At 50.1% G+C, this 23333-nt stretch overlaps 1 protein-coding gene across 2 annotated transcripts; it reads right to left on the reverse strand.

Annotated features, from left to right (window-relative positions):
• Window positions 1–593: 593 nt before the first annotated feature.
• BCO2 (beta-carotene oxygenase 2) lies at window positions 594–21608 on the reverse strand. 2 transcript variants are annotated; one of them, XM_078869968.1, is made up of 13 exons: window positions 21553–21608; window positions 14260–14395; window positions 11402–11606; window positions 10415–10626; window positions 8753–8868; window positions 7935–8037; window positions 7013–7141; window positions 6134–6294; window positions 4706–4879; window positions 4016–4153; window positions 3164–3346; window positions 2046–2156; window positions 594–1552 (listed from the first exon to the last, which is right to left on the reverse strand). In XM_078869968.1, the coding sequence occupies exons 2-13, from the start codon at window positions 14360–14362 to the stop codon at window positions 1433–1435; spliced, it is 1755 nt and encodes a 584-aa protein (XP_078726094.1). In that variant the 5' UTR covers window positions 14363–14395; window positions 21553–21608; the 3' UTR covers window positions 594–1432. The 2 variants fall into 2 exon arrangements, with proteins under 2 accessions (XP_078726094.1, XP_078726093.1); XM_078869967.1 differs by lacking the exon at window positions 21553–21608 and adding an exon at window positions 20097–20229.
• Between the last annotated feature and the right edge of the window lie 1725 nt (window positions 21609–23333).

Here is a 23333-nt window from a genome sequence, read left to right on the forward strand (position 1 = left end):
CCTGATGATGCTGGTTGCAACTATCAGCGAAAAGACGCACCCAGTTAAAATGTTGTGGAATTGCTGAAGTGGTTCACGTGACAACGTCATTAATTGGCTGTGGAGGGTGTACGACACTTTGCACCTATACGGTCTGATCCAAAAATAAATGATTAATCAAAACACAGGCTTTTATAAATACAATAATCATCTTTAAGCTTCTCAAGTTATCTACAGATGCACAGATCCATTGCTCATGCTTCATAACCAACTACATTCCCTCCCCCCCCACACGCAACACTCCATACTCGAGCCCTTAAGTTGTGTTTAGGTAATACCATCATGAATGCAGTTTAATATGCCGAGAACAAGCTTACCGAGCATAATGAAGCTTATTTTATGGACAATAATGCACGATACAATAATATTGCATCAATATCTTTAGAATTCATGACACTATAACTTGAATCATTATTACAGAAAACGCTTTCCATTACAGAATAAAACTTATCAATGAACAGACTTCCATAACTTAACGATTTATGCACAATCACATCACTTACGCTCTAAGCCGTGTCTGGAGCATTTTGAAGACACGAAAATCAACACGGGTTTATATATTTCTTTATTTTTACTATGCATAGAATAGACACAGACATGTTTTCATAAAAAAGAAAGTACGTGATCCGTTTATAGGTGTAATTTCATTTCAGAAGACGAGACAAAAATAAAAAAAATATGAAGGAGTTTGTACGTAGCAACCGGATTGCAAATGAGAAGTCGACCTTGAGGGAGTGAAGTCACCATTGTGGTTTTTAGCAAGCGACTTGCGAGCGACACGCACACAACAGGACCGGGCCTTTTTTCACTTCGTTTTTCTTATCATTAGCCATGATTAATCCACTGCTGGATCAAGACCTACCCGGATTGTAATATATTTAGCTTAAAGCATTAGACATAAGCATTCTAATTCAACGTTTCCATCCACTATTTCCTCAAAAAAAAATCTATTTTATTACGTATGTTGAACTTCTTTCACACCATACGTAGCCAACTGGTAATCTGAGGTGCGGGGAAATCAATTGTAACCATGATTGTCACTACCACATCTCCACCATAAAAATTATAATCATAACCATCATCATGATTACCATCGCCACTAACACAACCATCGCCACCACCTTCCCCAATGACATCTGTATAAAATCACCATCTACATTCGCATCATGACCACAGCTGTAACCACCACAACCATCATCCTCAATCACATCAAAGACAAAGATCCCCTGTATAGCCTTAACAGACTGTTGGGGCAGGTGTTACTAGCAAGCAGAAATCTAACTGGAGCGGAAATCAAACTCGGGTCGTCGGGTTCGTAGTGCAGGACACTAACCGCTATGCTACCGCTCCCCACTACCCACTACCATCGCCACCACCGCCGTGGTCGTCGTCATTAGATGACGTTGGGAGCGAAGATGCCGTGGAAGCCGTATGGGATGTCTCTGGGCACCACGGCTCGGCCGAGTTCCACGAACGAGGAAGCGTCCAGAACCAGCAGGAAGGACGGCTTCTCCTGCACACGGTCAGTGACGGCAGGGTGGTGGGGTCAGGTCAGGGTGGCGGGGTCATGGTAACGGTCAGGGTGGGACATTCATGAAGTGATGCTATATCACCAGGAGTGATGGAGGGCTACGAACCCAGCTGAGTTCGATTCCTGGCTACAGGCCAGTGACATCTAAATCTCTTTGTTTCAGAACGCGACTGTTGGTCACATATCAAGCAAAGAAAAAACATGGAATCGCCAGAACTGCAACTTGCCATATGAAGTCTAAAGCCAAATTGAGCATAGCGGTTTCTCTGTTCAGTCTCTCGTGACCAAGGAAATCCCATCAACTCGCACAACAAAAATTAAGAGGCCAGTCGAGTCGTGGGCGAGCGTCTGAAACCTGGACTCGAACCCAGGATCTCGGCAAAGGACCAACTCGGCGTCTCTGCCATGCCAACGGTCCCCTGGCGCCGCCCGGCCGCCTCTACTTGAGGTCGTCCTCGGATGAACCGGAGCACACCTTGTCAGGCGAAATGACGACGGACAACACCACCCCTTCGTCCTCTCCTTCGGCTCCGGGACTCGGTACGAACACGGGCTCCGACGGGTAATAGCCGTCCACTTGCCAATGCTGCAGGCGCACAGGCATACGTGCACGCGCCAACACAAAGACGTATAAACGCACACCCGCGCGCACATGCAAATGTACACATGTAACAACAACAACAACACCTGCCATTCGCCACCAAGAGGCGTTGACGTCACCACGTCGCCTGTGCCAGGCCAGCTATACTTTGAGACCGCTCGAAGTGTGGAAGGCTCGCTGACAAGAGGTCATGGGACAGACCCGGGTGCCATGGCTCGACTGAGTGTGATGACTGGCAGATGCACCAGCTGTGCCCTCCCCCCTACTGTGCCAATGTAAGCACACACACAACGGCGTGCACACGCTCAACTACAGCTGTGCTCACACACACGCACGTGCACACATGCACGCAGGCATGTGTGCAAAAAAATACACGAAGTTCCCCCACTCATCGAGAATAACGATGGTGTACGTACTGTATGTTGAACTTCTTTCGCACCGTACATAGCCAACTGCGAATCGGAGGCGTGGGCAACCAAGTGTGTGCCAGCCAAGCGATGAAGCGGCAGCCAAGGGATGGAACTTGCCACAGAGGATATCCATGACGGAGATGGAGTGATTAAATCAGCCCATGTACAATTGCTCGATGAATTGTTGCGCAGCAGGACAGAGATGGCGACGGCTTGAGAAGGCCTTTATCCAGCAGTGGATAGATTGTGCCTGATGATGATGCTGATGACGACGAGGGTACATTCCAGTTGCGTGGGGCTGGTGCCAACCTGCAGCGTGCAGTGACTCAACAGCTTGCCCTGGTGTGATGTCGAGAGATGGGGTAGTTAGCAGTGGATAGACCATGGCTGATCATGATGATGGCGAGTGGCGGCTTCAGTGACGGTGGTAATCATGACAACCAAGAGGATGGTGATGACGATGGCGATGACGACGACGTTGATGACGATGCGGTGGGATGTTTCCGATGAAGGATGTACGCGCGCGAAAGAGGACAAGATGTTTTGAGACGAGCGGGGAACCCCACCGCTGCGCCGTCGCACCTTCGTCTCCTTGGTGGTCACGTCCACCTTGATGAGGCTGTTGGGAATCACGTGCCGGAACCCGCACGAGTAGAAGTAGCGGTAGGGCCGCGCGTTGAAGCGCTCGTAGTGGATCCTGGGGAACTCGAGGCCTCCGTACTCCTCCACGTCGTCGCCGTGCAGCGGCTCGGGCTCCAGCCACACCTACGGCCACTCGGACGCAACGTGCTAAGGTCCGCAACACAACGAGGACAACGATTCCTCTCAACCCCCCCCCTCCACCACCCCTGTGGGTTAAAGTCATGAAAGCATGAAGGAGAACAAGGGTGAGAAACCGTAGGTCAAGTCGATGGGTCAAAAAATGTCAGAGAGAGGCACGAAAGACCGAGAAAGCTCTGGTCGGGTCAGGCAGGGTCATGGGAGGTCAGGTAGGGTCAGACAGGATGTAGGTGGATCACGGGAGGTCAGAGAAAATCATCGGAGTATCAGGGTGTTTTTTAGAGGGCGATGGTAGATGATGTCACGCATTGAGGAATAGCTACATTCTACACAATGAAGTTGAGTTTTAGTCAAGAGCTTTCGGAGATGCACACAGTGAATCTGGGAAGTGCTTCAGAGGGATGAGTAACAGCAGGGGACTTCCCACAGCTGTCCACCGGACGTCCCATCGTATTGAAGCTGTTCACCACACGCGGTCCGCGAGGCGCCCACGGAGTCTCCGTTCGTGTGCGAGGGTACAACGCATCGTCCACGCCGGGTTAGGTGAGAGAAGGGTCATGGAGGAACGGAGAGGGTCACGGAGAGGGTCACGGAGGGGGTCTAGAAAGCACGCAGAAGACCGCGTCGGAGGACGAGGAGGAGGGGGCCGCCCACCTTGCCGTCGTCGCGGAGGGTGGCTGAGGCCGTGGTGTACGGCAGGGAGCAGAGGTTTGTGCCACGCGGGGAATCGGGCCCCACGGAGAGGGGCATCACGAACCGGCGTGGGTACGTCATGGGCCGCCGATTGTAGAGCTGAGGGCGGAAATCACGACGTTCAGATGCAACGATTTACGCAGGGCGTTTGCAACAAACCGAGGGGCAGCTCTCCGGCGCGCGTTGGTCGGGGTTGTTACCACGTGTCTGTCGTTTGACACGATTTGCGACGGTTTGCTCCGATGTGCTGGGAGCTGAATTAATCAGTTCGCGAAGAAGCTCCCAGCACGTGGAGAAAAACGTCGGGCAACGTGTTGGACAACACGCGGTGCGACACAAAAGCACACACGGCATCGAAGCCGATGTGTAGCTTTTGGAAGAAAATGTGTTTACAAACTTGCAAATAGTCCGTTTTCCACTGGGTTTTTGTATTCAAGTTTTAGGCAAGCCTCTGATCAATGTGGCTGGCTTTCAATAGGGCGAGTCCGCTCGTAGCAACACAACTTTCTGCTAAAGTTTTGTTAATCTTGCATCATCTTTACGAGAGTTATCATGACCCCCACGTTACGGATAGATGGCCAGAGCTAACGCACGCTTTCAACCTCAGTTGGAAAGCGTTAACACTGCCGACTGATTCAACGCAGACGCAACCTGGTCAAGGGCATCCCCGGAGCTACGCAAGTTCTTCAGCGTCAGGGGGTCCTCGTCCGCTGTGCAGTAGTGGTCGACACAGCAGAGGTCGTTGACGATGTGACCGTCATCCTCGTAAGCGTTGATGTGGTGGAAGGACATCATGGCCTTCATGTGGTAGGCCACCGGCAGGATCTGGTCAGAGGGAGCGACACACGGTGAAGAGGTGGCAGGGATAAGTTGTTCGTTCTTTCGGTCACTCATGACAATGATGATACACTCGTGCACAGAGACAAAGATTATCTCTAACGCAATAACAGATTTTTGGGGCAAGTGCTGTTAGCGAGCACCTATGAAGGCCGGCACAGTACACGAGAGGGTGGGTGACCAGCACCACGCCCGACCACATTTATCTCCCCAGTGGCAATGTTTACACTTTGCACCAGGTACTCATTTGAGGCTGAGTTGGCCTAGGGGAGGCCCTGGACCGGTTCAGATAATCGTCACTGGTGTTGACCGTGAGCGGGAATCGAACTCGGGTCGCCAGGTTCATAGCGCAGCGCGCTAACTGCTACACGACCACTCCCACACACACACACGTACACACATGCTGCTGTACGCACTCGTACATAATTCATCACAAGAGGTTAAATCAGACATGACTGGCCCACTGCCAAATGGAATATCAACACTGAGAAAACGCATTTCATATCAGTCGACAATCCCAAATATGAACTCTTTGTAATATACACTCATGCCATCATCATTATTATCATCCATGGTCAATCCATATTTCCTGGAAAACTCTTAAATGCAAAAGCAGTCGTTATAAAGAAACTGGCCAATCATCCGGATGGCGGGACTTTCCAAAAAAATTATTCTGAGACTCAGAGAGGGTTTCCTGGGCAATAATAATAAAATTACAGATTTCCCTCTCTGAAAGAAGATAAAGTGCAAGAGTGTGTGTCTGGACTAGGCGAAAGAGGGAGGTAGTTGGAATTGCAGGCCACTCATCATCTATCTATCAATGGAGATGTGAAGAGCTTGAAGATGCAATGGACAACAGAAGTAACTGTGGATTACGGACTTCCGTGCGTATGGTCACATCAGAATAACCAAACAGGAATCCGGCAAAACCAATGGCGACGTGAGTAGAGGGCAACAGAGGAATGGGATGCCTAAAGAAAATGGACCGATGGAGAGGAAGAGACACTGTAATGAAGAGGAATGATCAGCAAAGTAAGACGGAAACATCAGGGATATGACGATGATCACCAGCACACGGGGACTGCTGCTGCTGGAAGTTCATGAACCAGCGGCCTCCGTAAATGGGCTGGACAGGAAGAAGAGGAAGAAACAATAAGAAGAAGATATTGTTCATCCGTTGCGGCGAATTCGCGCGAGTGCTTCGGGGAGGGCCGTGCGGCGTGGAGGGGAGGCTCGTCGCACCTCTCCCGTGTGCTTGTTGGCCACGCGCATGATGCTCCCACGCTGCGGCTTCCAGACCATGGAGTTCGAGTAGGACCGGCCACGGAGACGTGACGTGAGCAGCTGCAGGATGTCCATGCACAGCGGCTGCTCCAGGAACACCACGTAGTTCTCCGTCATCGCTGGACGAAGATGAGGGGGAGAGGGAAAGGTCGAGGTGCAGCCCCGCAAAGTGTCTGGCTGGCGGCACCGCTCGGCCAGAGGCCTTGCTTCAGCCCCCCGCGTCCTTCCAGTTACCGGATTGATGTCTGCCCGCACCGGGTTAGTCTTGGGGGGTTATGTGACCGTGCATACGTATGTACGCTGAACTTCTTTCGCACCGTACGTAGCTGATCGGAGATGCGGGGGAAAGAGGGGAAGACAACGGACTGCTTCACCGCGAAGGTGGTGGGGTCACCTCGGGACCGCTTCAAATGTCAACCGCCGCTAATTCTGCCCGTGGGCAGGAACCGAACTCGGGTCGCCGGGTTCATAGTGAAGTGGCGCAAGCCGTCTGCGACACCGCTCCAACCCATAATGCAGTACATTCGTGGATAATTCGACTGCAATGGCATAATTACAATGACGGTATTGTAAATGAGCATGATTGGATGACACTTACACCGTGAGGGTTGTGGGGTTTTTTTACCATACTTCACCGCACTTTCCAGTGTGGGTTGGTGAAGGTGAGGTTCTCACAGTACATGGTAGCATAGTAGAGTACAACAATGGATCAATTGATAACGTTGCACTGCCGCGCTCTGCTCTGACAACGTCGCCCAGTGTGGTTAGCAGAACGTTAATCAGCACACATTTGGTTCGATCGCGAGTGTGGGTTTAGCGAGGCTGTGGTAATATTACCAAAGCTATGGTAATACGATGGAAATCGTGAATCCGCGGCCGGGAAGCGTGCGACGATCGTGGCGCCCTCGAGCGTGTCGCCGTCCGAGTCCTTTTGCACCGGCACGCGGATGATGGCGTAATGCGTCCCTGGGTGGGTGGCACAGACGCAGCGCAGCAATCATATTGAGAGGGTGGCGGTGGCTTGAAAGGCCTTTATCAATCTAGCAGTGGATTGCTCACGCGTGTATGTATGTGAAACTTATTTCGCACCGTAGGTTTAAAAACCATCTCTTCTCTCGCGAGCCCATCCTGCGACTGCTACTCCCTGCCCCCGCTCTTCAGCTACAACCAGAATCAGAATCTGTATTCATACTGGAGGAGGAATCCGATGAGCTATAAAGCTCTTTTACACAGGTGTCCAGTCAGAGTGGGTCAGAAAATTACAACAACAACAAAACAGACCTACTCCAATCCCTACCACTACTCCAATCCCTATCAATAACCCTATCACTACTATCACTACCTCCACCCCTATCACTAACCCAACCCCTCCGTAGCACACTTATACCAGTGGTTTTTTTTCGTCCAAAATATATAATAGGTGATGTTTCGGGCAATGGGCCTTCATAGCATAAAGAGAGACCAGAGAGACAGAGTAGCTAACAAGCGTTGGAGACTGCAGCATAACACATTGTTTGGTGATGCTGCTGTGTTGGCAGTGGTGCAGAAGCGTAAAGAACAACACAAGTCACATTCGTCAACAAGAGATTATATAGAATAGGCAATGGCCCTTCAGAGAGCATGGCGGGTGACGTTTCGAGCAATGGCCCTTTCGGGCATGTGAAGGTGCTTCACCGTTTGCGACCTCTGACCTTATTTAGCCCTCGTGACCTTTGACTGACATTGCCCCTTGCGATCTGCGATCTTTGTGACCTCTGACCTTCTCTGCCGAAGATGTTGCCCATGTTGTAGGCCGTGCCGTCGGGGTCGTAATGGGGGTGCGCCGTGGCCGAGTTGACCGCCACAAACTTGCCCCAGTCCACCTGCACGCGGACGAGCGACCACAACCCCCACCTTGTGTCACGACCGTGTCCCGCCGTGTCCCGCCGTGTCCCGCGCCGCGTCGCCCCCATTCGTGGTGTGATCCCTTTGCTGTGCAAGCTGTACTGCGTGCGTGGAGTGCTGTACGGCCCAAGGCTTGCTACAATGTGACCAGGGGTGGAAAAGGGGCCGGAACGACCCAGAATGCCGTGGCGGGAGTGAAAATTTGAACCTGACTGAGGTTGTGGAAGCAACCAGGGACAGAAATAGCGTTGGTAGCGATAGTCTATATATAATGATTTGAAGCTTTCCCACCTGATGACAGGCGCTTGTGTTGCGCTAGAAACGTCGTGATTTATTCTATTTTATACCTACGTCACTTTACCGAAAGAACCAAAGAGTACAGTCTATATATGTAGATATCTACAAATATAACTCCCGCAATTGTCCGTCTGTTATGCTCTCGATCTCCCAATCGGTAAGTGGGCGTAAAAGATATGGAGAATCGCGTAAAACGTTTGCGAATATACTTAACAAATAGATACAACAGTGTTTACTATTTTAAATGAACACGCTGAAAGATGCAACACAATATAAAATGTATTCGTCAATGCTCGTGTTTGCCCCACCGATATGATGCATTGTACTACCCCGCTCTGGGCTGCGTCGTTTCCACACCGATCGACGCTGTACCGCACGAGTCGCTGTGAGCCTCACCTTCTCCTTGGTGTCGAGCGTGCGAGGGTCGACCTTGCGCATGTGCATGGTCTCCGAGCTCACGTACACGTCCTTCTTGTACTCCACGTAGTTCACCACATCGTTGTCGGTGGGCGCTGCATAACCACCCCCCAGCCCGGGCAACACGCGTAACAAAACGTTAAGACTAAAAAGGAACGATTGTTTTTTAAAATCACCCTAGCAGCCCGCATGTTCTCTGGACGTGACCCTGCCTCCAGTGCTGGATTAAACTAGAGCGGGGCCTGTAGCATATGATGTTATAAAGGGGCCCTAAAATAAAATAAAAACATAAATATTAAAACACACTTTTTTTAACTTGCATAGTAAAGTAATTGTATTTTTTTCATTTGCTATAAAGCCAGATAATATGACAAATCGCTAACCTTAAACACCCGGTCGTTCGTAAAAGTTGAAGGCAGTATAGTACTCTATTAATAGATCAAGTGCAGAAACACTGAACTGGAATTGATAGCTTGAAAGCATTACACGTGGGGCCCTTGAAAGTGCGGGGCCCGTAGCATATGTAGCTACTTTTGCTACTCGGATGATTGTTTTTGCAGGCATTTGTGGCTGATCTGAAAACATCGACCGGTAACACTTTAGATCCCAAATTAATCATCGGTGGCTCAAACCCGAATTCGAACCCAACACATTCGTCAATAACACCGTGGTCTTAAAATTAATAACATATTATAGGTGACGTTTCAGGCAATTGCCTAAATAAGGACCATTGCCCAAAAAATAAGATACTTTTCCTTTGAAGGCCACGGTGGTCTTGACAAATGTGTTGAATACAGTATTATACTGGTAGGAACGAAGTGGACCAGACCACCAATAGATTATATCGTCCGTCCGTCCGTCCGTCCGTTCGTCCGTTCGTCCGTGTATCAACATCGACCCCTACTGCAAACACTTGGCAGGACCCTTTAAAAACCTTTTGACTCAGTGGGGCTTTCCTGGCTTAACAAGTGTAATAATACATTATGTTTATATTATTTGGTTATTCGTTCCTACCAGCCCACCCCGCAGGGTCCTGTTCTTTGTATCAATGCGGCCAGTATTCAATAGTGTAAGTCCCAAATGGCAACACAGCTGTATACTGTGTTCTTTCATTTATATAAACTGTGTGGATGAGAGCTACAGTGCCCAACCCCACCCCCGACAACCTCATTACGGATGGATGGACAGACCTAAGGAAAGCGTTTTGCAGTCTGAATTGGTAACCCAGTAAATGAGTGCCTCTTCCTTGCCCCCTACAGTTGCCGAACGAATACATTATAAGGTCGCACTCATTACACACAAAGTGTTTGCCAAAAATTAACCACTACACTTTGCCGATCTGGTCAAGGAGCATAAACCATCTCGCAAACTCCGGTCATCCTCGCAGCAGCTGCTTTCGGCTAGCCATCGAACAAAGACGGTCACTGCATCGCGCACTTTCAGATGCGCTTCTGCGGCCGTCTGGAATGCTCATCCTTCCGATATTAGGAAGCCACTTATCTAGATTGACAAACTAATTTCTTTAGAACTGCTTTTTGTGTTTAGTTTGTGGTCCTTCCCCCGCACCGCCGATGAACACGGTTAGCTACGTGCGGTGCGAAATAAGGTCAACATACAGTACATACATTCTGCGGACATCACCTGGTGGTGAGAAGTAGGTGAAAAATCTGTCGAAGAGCGTCTTGCAGGGGTCGGGCACGGCCATGGTGCCGAACTCGGACGCCACGATGCGCTGCCGGGCCTCGTTGAGGAGGTACGAGTCGCTGCGTAGGAAGCGGCTCGAGTAGGAGACGCGGCCGTCGTGCACGCGGAAACGGTGCATCAGCGCCATCCCGTCGAACCAGTGGTTGTAGCTGCAACGGGGAGACACCGTCCGTCACGTTAGTCTCCTGGTATTCTACAACCAGTGGCTGTAGCTGCGACTGAGAGACACCGTCCGTCACGTTCGTCTCCTGCTATTTTACATACAGCGGTTGCCGAGTGCAAGGCCCAACCGTCCAAAACACCAAGTGGCCAGCATCAAACGGCACCGATGGATAAATGTGAATGCTCATAATTATGTTCGGAGTTATGACGTTTCTGGAATTGGGGAAGGTTATAAGTAGCTGGGGCAGGGGAGACCGGATGGAATTCCAGAGTCGCGCAGTGTGGATCTCTACGCAAGCCTCAGCAGTTGCGTATCAGTCAAGTGCGACCAATCGCTCGCCTCACATGGAGCGATTCGGGAAAAGAACAACATTGCCACATCGCCACGTTAAAGCGTTGCACTGGCCGGGCTCGACTCAACGCAGTCACGACACGTCCACACAAATTCGGGCGTCCACCGACAATCACGCGCGTCACCATTTTTCTCCATGTTAGTCCTTATGTCAGTGTATTCTCTCCCTTTGTCTCTCAACGTGTCTCTGTGTTTCTCTGTGCCTCTCAGTGTCTATGTTTCTCTGCTTTCCCCCGTGCCTCTCTATGTTTCTCCGTGTCCCTGTATATGTATCTGCATTACCCTGTGTCTCTCTACGGCTCTGTCTGCGTCGCACCATCCAACGTCAACTTAAGCAGCAGTCACACGCGCACACACACACGGGCAAATCCGAGTTCCCGCCGACAATTGAGTGTGAACCTTCGCGTCACCTGTCTGGCCCGAACTCGAACTTTCCGGGTCCATTTCGGAGCAGGGTCCCCTTGATCCAGGCTGGGATGGTGCCGTGAATTTCTGCCTCCATGGTCTCGGGGGTCTCCGTCACTGTGGCAATGATGGGGGCGATGCACTGCAGGCCGGAGCACTTTGCGTACTCGCGGCTCGCCGAACGGCGACGTGGAAACAGCAGCGAGAGGCCTGCACGGCACACATGCACAACAACAACAACACCAACAACTGGCGTTCGCCACAAAGCGGCGGGGACGTCACCACGGCGCTTGTGTCAGGCGACGTGTACCTTGAGGCCGCGTGAAGTGTCAAGGATTAATCGGCAGGAGGTTATGAGACAGACCTCGGTGCCATAGGTTGCCTGACCTAGATGACTAGCAGATGCACCACACACACAGATGTACATACAAACATATACCTACACTCACATATGGACACGGATGTACACATCTTTCCAATGTGTACACGGATGTGAAAATGGAAAGTGTACAAACACAAGCACACACATGCAACCTTGCAAGTGGGGTGCATGCATGCACAACCTGTTTTTTTCATGGTGGCCTCCTACTAAAGGCCACTGGTCCCCACTTCCCCTCTGCCGCCCGCACTCCGCCAGCCCCACACTTGTTTGATATTGTGTGCTCGTGCATTTTGTTGCTACAACGTGGCACTGATATTACACACTTCTCGCATTTTAACAAATTCCTCCTGCACGTTACCCATGCCGCAGCCTGTGGCCCTCCTGATGGGCTTTCACGCCCCCATGGTGGAGTGCTACACATGGGTTGTGTGACACTGCCATAGTGTACACCCATACAGACTCTTAGGACAAATGCTTCGAGTAAGCGTCTATTAAGGGCGGCAACGCAAAGGAGGGAGGGGGTGGTGTGGTCGCTACTACTTTGGGCTTCCTTGGTTTCCTCCGCGCTGATACTTTATCCACCGCACCAGGTGTCGCATTTCAAGGCTGAGTTGATCTTGGGGAGAACCAGGACAGGTTTAGGTGTCACTTATTACGAATGCTATCCATGGTTAGGAATCGTAAGCCATACGTTAAATCCGTGGCTCAGTGCGCAAGACATTAAGCCACCACTTTGTACTAACCCATACAAGCAGAGATAATATAAACCGAACACTGCTCCAGCAAGCTCAAGTCGATTTACACTTTTGAAGCGAATCCAAAATGCATTCAGTTCAGGTAAAGTTTGTAGTCAAAGCCAGTACAAAAATATCATTGTTTTCCCAGTTACATCCCAAATGTGATATCGGCATCACGTCACGAGTCGATGAATCCGTTTGTATCTCTTGCAGAGAAATGCAGCCGCCTGGGTTACTGAGCAGCCTACAGAACTAAATACCACTGAGTGAGATACCTCGTGAGACACCTCGTGAGTTATTTCAATGTCACAATTTTTGTTGCCACAATGAAAAAAACTCTTCAAATGTATTGGCAAGATTAAAAAGAAACTTGGCTTTAAAAAACACAGCAAAAGAAAAGTTTAACTATATTGGCACAGAGCAAAGTGCGAGATAACTGATAACATATACAGCTACGCTGATAGAGGATCAAAAGTGCACTCTGCATCTGCCAATCATCAGTTGCTGACAAATCGGGTTCATGGGTTTTTCTCGGTCAGGAGTCATCGCAGTCCATAACCTACTGGGGTAGACCAATGATTACCACGTCGGCCCCTTCCATGCAAATGTGGAATGTCCACCACTACGCGGGATTTCCAGGCCCTGACTTTGACTGCTCATCGTCATCATTAGCCATAATCACTCCACTGCTGGATGAAGGCCTTCGTAAGCTGTTGCTGTCTCTCACGGTCCTGTCATGTAGCAATCCATCCAGCACCAGCTCGTGAGTTGATTATATCACTCCAATTGAGTGATTGACTACTGGAACCCACAAAAAATATGTGTTGACTATATTTGGCCTGTTCACAGGGGGCTCTAGGTCTCAAATACATTCATGTTTAAAATATATTTTTCAGAAATAAATGCATCTTATCACATGTGAAGTCGTCTAATTAAGTGTGCCATTTTCATCTATAATTACCGTACTAAATTTAAACTTAAGAGCAGTTGATGTCTAATGCCCCCAGGGCCAGGTCTGCCTCGTCTTGTTTCCTTGCTTGGGTTCCTTTGCCTACCCTGGCAAGGTAATCAGGGTGAGACCGGGGTCGACCCAAGTTATTACCATTATCATCATCAGCTCTTATCGAGCCACTGCTGGATGAAGACAAATACAATGTCTCTTACTTTGTGTTTATTGCTTGATGTGTTTCTCTGTCTGTGTGTTATTCCACGCATGCCTCTCCATGCTTTTATGATCTTCTAGATTGAAAACTAATTTCTTTAGAACTGCCTTTTGTGTTTCGTTTATTGTGCTCCCCCCCCTCCCCCCGCAATCCCCGATTACCACGGTTGGCTACGTACGGTGCGAAAGAAGTTCAACACACATGCTTGCTCTAATCACTGCTGCATGAAGATACAAAATAAATGTCTTTAATTCACGAGTGTTTCAGAATTCGAATGTTCCCTTTCCTGTCTCTCAATGTCATGCCCAGTGTGCACCTCCATACGTCGTTGCTTTTAACACTTTCCATTCTTTACCCATTTTCCAATTTTTGCATTAATATCCACGTTCCTCTGAACCACGTCGTAGCAAGTCATACGCCTTCATCAAATAGATCAAAAGAAACCATTCCTAGCACAAGGCACGTTGGGATGCGACACACAATCCATGCATCTGCATGGTTGTTCCCCCCCCCCCGTCCCCGTCTTGTGTTTCACTGCAATGGCCTCACTGCCCGACGTCGTGTGTGGGTGTCACGCATACCGAGCAGGCGGCTGAGCCAGGAGGCAAAGTCCTGGAGGAAGATCCACAGAAGACCCAGCACCAGCCCTCCGAGCCGCACCACACTTCCACTGCTGCTGCCCATCGCGCTGGCTCGCCTGGGCTCACCTGGGCTCACCTGGGCACACAAACATCAATCACCCACCACTGGCACCGGCAGTACAGCCAGGATCAACAGCTCGAGCAAAATTACTACCACCATCAACACATGCACCGCGATTACCACCACCACCAGCAGCAGCAGCACAAGCATCTTCACCACCAGCAGCAGCACAAGCATCTTCACCACCAGCAGCAGCACAAGCATCTTCACCACCAGCAGCAGCACAAGCATCTTCACCACCAGCAGCAGCACAAGCATCTTCACCACCAGCAGCAGCACAAGCATCTTCACCAGCAGCAGCAGCACAAGCATCTTCACCACCAGCAGCAGCACAAGCATCTTCACCAGCAGCAGCAGCACAAGCATCTTCACCACCAGCAGCAGCACAAGCATCTTCACCACCAGCAGCAGCACAAGCATCTTCACCACCAGCAGCAGCACAAGCATCTTCACCACCAGCAGCAGCACAAGCATCTTCACCACCAGCAGCAGCACAAGCATCTTCACCACCAGCAGCAGCACAAGCATCTTCACCACCAGCAGCAGCACAAGCATCTTCACCAGCAGCAGCAGCACAAGCATCTTCACCACCAGCAGCAGCACAAGCATCTTCACCAGCAGCAGCAGCACAAGCATCTTCACCACCACCAGCAGCACAAGCATCTTCACCACCAGCAGCAGCACAAGCATCTTCACCACCAGCAGCAGCACAAGCATCTTCACCACCAGCAGCAGCACAAGCATCTTCACCAGCAGCAGCAGCACAAGCATCTTCACCACCAGCAGCAGCACAAGCATCTTCACCACCAGCAGCAGCACTAGCATCTTCACCACCAGCAGCAGCACAAGCATCTTCACCACCAGCAGCAGCACAAGCATCTTCACCACCAGCAGCAGCACAAGCATCTTCACCACCAGCAGCAGCACTAGCATCTTCACCAACAGCAGCAGCACTGGCAACATTAACGACACCATAGACACATTGACCATCAGGAGCAGCCCCAGCGGTAGCAACAGAGCCAGCAACATTAATGCTAACTTTGACTTAGAACTTTCGTGACTGCAGGAATTCAAATTCTTTGGTTCTTTCGGTAAAGTCACGTAGATAGAAAACGTCGTGAGTTTTTTTTATTTTGTATTTTTTTTATTAATTTTATTTTATATCTACGTGACTTTACCGAAAGAACCAAAGAATATTAATGCTACCCTCAATACCAGTACAGTTCTACTGTTAGCACCAACACTGCAGCCAGCACAGCAACACAGTCAGCATTATCAACACAAGAGCAGAAAGCACCAACAAGCCTGAGCAGCGTCAGCAGCATGAACAACACCAGACACAGCAAAGCCCCACGGGCAACATGAACACCACCGGGCACTGCTGCCTCCTAAGGCAGTGTGGTTCCAAATGTGCGGCCTGTGGACCATTGGTGGTGGGCAAGCCCGTGGGAAGAAGTCACCTGTAGGACTACTACAGATACAGTACTGCGATATTTCCCCCACAAAATGATACAAAAAAATGACTACACGTAACACTAATACAGCATGTCGATGAGTAAATGAAAAGAGAAAGAGAAGCTCGTTTGACGACTTAATTAACATTTTAAAAGAGGTTTTAAAATGTATAATAGTTTTAATTTTGCAAATGTTATTTGGCATTTGGTTGATCGTGGAAACATTCTTGACGGCTGGGCAGTTGGTGCAAGGGACGAGCAAAGGTTGTGGGAATAGATGTGCCGTGGGATGTTTAATGTGCAGTGCCGTGCAAATCCATCACACGCGTGGCAGGCGTGATCGTGTCTTGGTGTAGTCACGGGAGGGTCCTTCTATGGCTTCCGCGGATTTTTCCCAGTCGGTTTCATGACCCGCCAAAGATTATTTTTTTCTCGCGTAATGTCAGCCAGAACGGGTAAGCAAGCCACTGTAGTGGGAGTGCATTTCAATGTGCCAGTTATTGTTCCAAGGATAAACTAAACTATCATTCTAGATTTGAAGCTTTCGTGACTGCAAGGATTCATACTCTTAGGTTTTTTTCGGTAAAGTCACGTAGGTAAAAAATAAATAATACAAATAATAGAAATAATATTATTTCTATTATTGTAAAAATAAATAAAATAAAACATCGAAATAATATAATTTCTATTTTTTTATTTTTACCTACGTGACTTTACCAAAAAAACTAAACTATAAACTATTTTTATTTTTACCAGGTAAGGTGCCACTAAGCTATGTATATATAGCTATTTTTCAAAAGCGACCTGGCCACAAATGATCGTTCAACGAAGCGGCTTATCACGTGCCAAAAGTACACTCTAAACGCGTGATGTTGATTCTAAACGTGGAGGGGAAAACCGGAGAGACGCTGAGAAAAATACACGCGACCACGGGGAGAGACACACGCAAACTCCACAAATACAGCAGGCGTCAGGGTCGGATTCTGGGTCGAACCCACGACCTCCTGTGTACCGGGCGGGAGAGTTAACATCTGCCCAACGCGGCGGCCAGCTCTCTGACGGGTGAGTAACCCGGCCACCTCACGAGCATGCTTGGAATATTTGGCAACTGGTGGCATGGGGAGCTTTCGTGAATACAAGCAGTACAGTACTGGCACATAGACTATGCACGCAATGATTCACGTGGGGGTGGGCTAGTCGTGGTGGCGCAGTGGTTATTGCACTGCGCTATGTACCCGGTTACTTTTACTTTGATTCCGGGTCACAGCTGACATCAGTGTGCGAGTGACATTTAAACCGCAAACTTGCCCCCCCCCCACCACCTTTGACAAATCCACTAAGATCAGCATGGGGAAGTATGGTCATATAACTCCCGTGACCGTCAAGATGTGGGGAAGGCCTTCATTGGGCAGGGTGTTGACAAAGGGCTGTATGCAACGATTCACTCCTGGCCTCCCAGATCGATTCAATCGACATGATTCAGTGTCATTTTGTTCAATAATCGATTCTCATTTTTACCGTCTGATTGTTTTTTTTTCAGTGCAATTTTTTAAAAAGTCTGTTTTATTGTTTGCCACCCTAAGTTCTGCCGCAAGCCTTGTGTACAGCACAAATCTAATAAATAAAAATTAAGGCAGTGTTTTTAATCCATGTGTTATATGTTGTGTTACATGGCAAACACGATGGCAAAAATGTCAACATCGCACGTGCTGAGCGAATTACATTTTTATGCAAAGTTATTGGACTTGGACCAAAATCTATCTATTTTTGCCAAATGATGTCACCTTTCGGCGAGAATAATCCCCAGCCACGCAGTGCCCACCAACAACACACATTAGACGCCAAGTTTACCTGATCCACTTACAACTCTGTGTTGTGGAATTAATTCGGCGAAACATTCCTGTCTGTTGCCCATTCACCACCCCCAAGTTAAGAGCCTGGTCACCTAACACAACTACTTTTACACGCGCCTGTATGCACTCAGCAATGGTACGAAACGGACAGCAAACCGACGCTAGATTATGCTGTGTACACGACTGTTTTACTACCTGTGCACTTTGGCAGTGAAGTTGGAATCTGCGGTGCAAGCACCAAGGTCATGCTCCTGACCTCCACTGTACGTACTTGATGGGATTCAAAGTAAGGAAGAGGTTCATCGACGATCCAGCACTCACTGGTTCACTCTGGCTACTCGCTCATCGCCTACTCGTCGCTCTTCTACTGCTACTACCGTGGTTTTACAGTTCCCGTTCACCTCGCTCGTCCATTCCTCCACCCATGTTCACAAACCTGTCAACCCCTTACCAGTGCCCTACCTTTTTACAGACCAACTCAGACCTTATTGGTCACAACGTGCCCCTTATTAATCTCAACGTTCATCCTACAACGTCCCATCACAAGGGAGACACACAAATGAACAAAACATTGTTTTGCCCGTATTGAAACGGCTGTACGCCGTATGGACCTGAAAACTCAATTTCCCAGTACAAGAATACGGGGTAAACCGTCTGGGTTCAGAGCGATGTGTTGAGGACTCGGTCTCCCTGACTGTTTCGTCTCTAACCACCACACTGCATGTCACACAACACTTATCTGTCTGCGTATTCGTTCACACTGCTCTACTTTGGAATCCTCTCCTCCCATCATCTCTTTTAATTTAACAGTGCAATTCGTCGCCGGCCAAATCAAATCAAACTTTACTTATACAGCAAAATTCAGCAATAAAATGCAATGAATAGTGCATCACAAGACACATTAAAATCGACTGCCACAATGTAAACAACAAAAAGATGAATACGTTAAAAAAGATGTAACATAATGAACTAAACGTATAATAAAAATCATAATAATAACACAATCAGGGCATCCTAATTATAAGCCAATCTATAAAGGTTACGTTTTAAGATGTCGTTTAAAAACATTCACCGATTCTAATGCCCTCAGATCCTCGTGCAGACCGTTCCAAAGACGAGGACCACAGCAGCTAAGGGCTGCCCTCCCCAGAAGTGTTTGAGTCCTGGCCTTCGGAACAACCAAAAGACCAGTGCCGGAGGACCTGAGGGAACTACTGGGTTCACACCTTAAACGCGCATGCCAGACGTGTATTCAGGCGCCAGTCCATGTAGTGACTTAAACACCAAGAAAAATAATCTTGAAATTAAATCTAAAACTGACAGGCAGCCAGTGTAGAGACTTAAAAACAGATGTAATGACTAGATTCGAAGCTTTCGTGACTGCAGGAATTACTCTTTGGTTCTTTCGGTAAAGTCACGTAGAAAATAAAATTAAATAATAATAGAATACGACGTTTCGATTGCAACACAAGCAACCGTCATCAGGTAAGAATGAATTAGAAAACCAAACCAAGTAAACTTATAAATATAATGCAATACAACACAGAGAGTCAGCTAACACAACAGTCAACACCCCACCTGGTTGATTACGTTCTTCCAAAGATTGCTATATTTAGCCGACTCTCTGTGTTGTATTGCATTATTATATTTCTAAGTTTACTCTGTTTTTCTCCTTCATTCTTACCTGATGACGCTTGCTTGTGTTGCAATCGAAACGTCGTATTCTATTATTATTTCATTTTCTTTTCTACGTGACTTTAGCGAAAGAACCAAAGAGTCAATCTCATCATATCTCGGAAGCTGAACAGGGTTGAGCCTGGATAGTGCTTGTATATGAGTGGAACACACACACACATGTTGCTGCTATAGCCTGCTACCGCTGCATCGCGGTGCGAGAACAAAAACAACATGCCGATGTTACTGTGCTACAATGCTCCCACCGTCTGTACTCATCGCCTTCACAACCCCCTGTCACGGGCCCCAGCCCCCTCTCCATGCAGCAACACAGGATGCGTGCACGCTGGCAGCTGACGGTACCGCGTGTCTTTGTGAGAGTGCAAAGACACGGAGCTCGTAGAGCGTGATAGTAGGACAACGGCGCACAAACGCCGTCGCTTCTCGAGAGAGAGAGTGAGAGAGACGTTATTCAGTGACACTGCGTTTGGCAGTGGTGCAAAAAGCGCAGACAAGAAAGAACGAGAGCGCGTTCGTCGATAACACGTGTGGCACCAGAAGGAAAAAGAGCACAAAATAACAAACGAACAGGATACGCGTTGGACAATGGCCCCTTTTTCGTGCGCTTCTAAATAAGGTTCATGGCTCGAAGCGTCGCCTACTTCAATTGACCTACGGCGTGTTAACGACGAATGCGGTGAGTTTAGAGAGACACCACGGAGCCGATCCACCCACCTGGTTCACCACCTGAGTCGAACTGCGAATGGAATGGGAACGCCGTCACCACTTTATATATTTATGTTGGGAACCAAACAAGCCGAGAGCGGACAAGCGGGTCCTCGGTATACGTCACTGGGCGAGGGTGACAGGGTAGGGGGCCCTTTAAACGCCTGGGCAGCTCCACCCCCTCCCCCCAACCCCTCGTCAGCACCCCCCCCCCTCTCAAAATCTCCCCCCTCTCATCTCCCCCTCGCCCCTCCCCTCATCGCAACCCCCCCCCACCACCTCAGCCCAATTCGAGCCGCTGTGGCTAGGAGATGTTAACTCACTACACATGGACACACACGCGCACATAACAAGGGCTTTGTGCAGGCGTAGAGACGCCACAGATTGTGATGAACCAGGCGGCCCAAGAGCTCCATCCGGCCACGTTTTAACACGAGGGGCGAGTCACAGGTGAAACGTTTCTGCTACCCACACTGATTTTCCGACCCCAGAGCGATCAGCGTGGAGAGGTATGATCAAACAACCACCCCCCCATGGCCGTCACGGCATTCATCCAGCAGTGGATTGATAGAGGGCTGCAAAATGTATTTAGTTTATCATTCTACACTCACAGAATACGTGGGAGATTAAACACACACGCAGGCTAACACAGATGCCACCATTACATAAGCTCCCTCTAACAAATACACTGGGACACACACACACAATGCACACTCGTCACTGACCGTAGTCACTGACCGGCCCCTCTATCAAGCCTGGGTCACTCGAGTGCATTAAGAAGAGGTGGAGAGCCCAGTCCTGCAAGGTAGCGTAATCGCAACAAAGATGATGATGAGAATGACGATAATGGTGATGAACATGATGGCGATGAGGATTGTGACAATGGTGATGATGATGATGACGGTGGTGCTGGTGATGTTGAGGATCATGACAACAATGGGTTATGACAATGACGATGACCACGATGGTGATGATGCGGATTGTGATGATAACAATGGGTTATGACAATAATGATGACCATGATGGTGAGGATCTTGACAATGACGACAACAATGGGTTATGAAAATAATGATGGCCATGATGGCATTGATGAGGATTGTGATGATGATAATAACAATGGCTTATGACAATAATGATGACCATGATAATTATTGTGATGATGATGATAATAACAATGGCTTATGACAATAATGATGACCATGATGGCATTGATGAGGATTGTGATGATGACAGCACTAATAGTGATGGTGATGACGGGGGAAGTCGGTTGGGGGGGGCAGAAGGGAGGCAGTGGGGGGTGGAGGGGAGGGGATGAGGAGGAGGGGTTGTAGGGGAGGGGTTGTAGGGGAGGGGATGAGGAGGAGGGGGGGTTGTAGGGGAGGGGTTGTAGGGGAGGGGTTGTAGGGGAGGGGATGAGGAGGAGGTGGGATTGTAGGGGAGGGGTTGTAGGGGAGGGGTTGCTCACGGAGTCCTCCGTCTGGAGAAACAGGCAGAGCTGGCCTCCATCACAGAATCTTTGTGTGTCGCAGACAAGGGCCGGCCAACACTCGAAAAGTCAACCACGCAACGGCCACAACTCACCCACAACATAATCACTACCGCAGCAACACAACACGGCCATAGAACAAGCGTGACAAAGTCTGGAGAGAAATAACACATCGCCTGCTATGCAAGGAGGGCGTGTGAGTTGGATCCCGACCCTGACGCCTGCTGTGTATTTGGAGTTTGCGTGTCTCTCTCTCTCCCCGTCGTCGCGTGGATTTTTTCCCTCCTGGTTTTCCCCTCGACATTTAGAATGAACATCACCACGCGTTTCAAAACTATTGTGGCTGCGGCTATAAATGTCCACGCGATAAGCCACTTCGTTGGGCTATCATTTGCGGCCAGATAGCTTCTGAAAAATAGCTACACAGCTCAGTGGGACTTACCTGGTAACATAAACAATAATAGTTTAAATACTCTTTGGTTCTTTCGGTAAAGTCACGTAGAAATAAATAATTTATTTCTTTATTTTTTATTCCTGCAGTCACGAAAACTTCAAATCATTGTTTAAATAGTTACATTAGACCCAACCCCCACACCCCCGCCCCTTAATTAAAACTCCCCCGGGCCCCGCCCCTCAACCCACCTCTCCCCCGTCGCCCCTCCCCTCGTCCCTCCACCTGCCCCTCAATTAAAACTCCCTCGCGCCCCGCCCCTCCATGCCCCTCGCCCCCCCTCGTCCCCTTCCAGCCCCTCAATTAAAACTCCCCCGCGCCCCGCCCCTCAACCCCCCTCGCCCCCCCCTCGTCCCCTTCCAGCCCCTCAATTAAAACTCCCCCGCGCCCCGCCCCTCAAGCCCCCCTCGCCCCCTCCTCGTCTCCCCCTCCCGCCCCTCAATTAAAACTCCCCCGCGCCCCGCCCCTCAACCCACCTCTCCCCCGTTCGCCCCTCCCCTCATCCTCCTTTCAACCCCTCAATTAAAACTCCCCCGCGCCCCACCCCTCAACCCTCCGTCGTCCCCCCCTCCCGCCCCTCATTTAAAACTCTCCCGCGCCCCGCCCCTAACCCCACCTCTCCCCCGCTCGCCCCTCCCCTCGTCCCCCCCGCTCGTCACCACCCCCCTCGTCCCCCCCCTCGTCCCCCCCTCGTCCCCCCCCTCGTCCCCCCCCCCTCGTCCCTCAATTAAAACTCCCCCGCGCCCCGCCCCTCAATCCCCCTCGCCCCCCCCTCGTCCCCCCCCTTCCAGCCCCTCAATTCAAACTCTCTCGCGCCCCGCCCCTAACCCCACCTCTCCCCCGCTCGCCCCTCCCCTCGTCCCCCCCGCTCGTCACCACCCCCTCGTCCCCCCCCTCGTCCCCCCCTCGTCCCCCCCCTCGTCCCCCCCCCCTCGTCCCTCAATTAAAACTCCCCCGCGCCCCGCCCCTCAATCCCCCTCGCCCCCCCCTCGTCCCCCCCCTTCCAGCCCCTCAATTCAAACTCTCTCGCGCCCCGCCCCTAACCCCACCTCTCCCCCGCTCGCCTCTCCCCTCGTCCCCCCCGCTCGTCCCCCCCCCCTCGTCCGCCCCCCTCGCCCCCCCCCCTCGTCCCCCCCCTCGTCCCTCAATTAAAACTCTCCCGCGCCCCGCCCCTCAATCCCCCTCGCCCCCCCCCCCTCGTCCCCCCCCTTCCAGCCCCTCAATTCAAACTCCCCCGCGCCCCGCCCCTCAACCCCTCCCCCTCGTCCCCCCCCTCCCGCCCCTTCATTCAAACACCCCCCCCTTCGCC

Source organism: Lampetra fluviatilis, chromosome 29 (assembly GCF_964198595.1).
Source record: "Lampetra fluviatilis chromosome 29, kcLamFluv1.1, whole genome shotgun sequence".
Classification (NCBI taxonomy): domain Eukaryota; kingdom Metazoa; phylum Chordata; class Hyperoartia; order Petromyzontiformes; family Petromyzontidae; genus Lampetra; species Lampetra fluviatilis.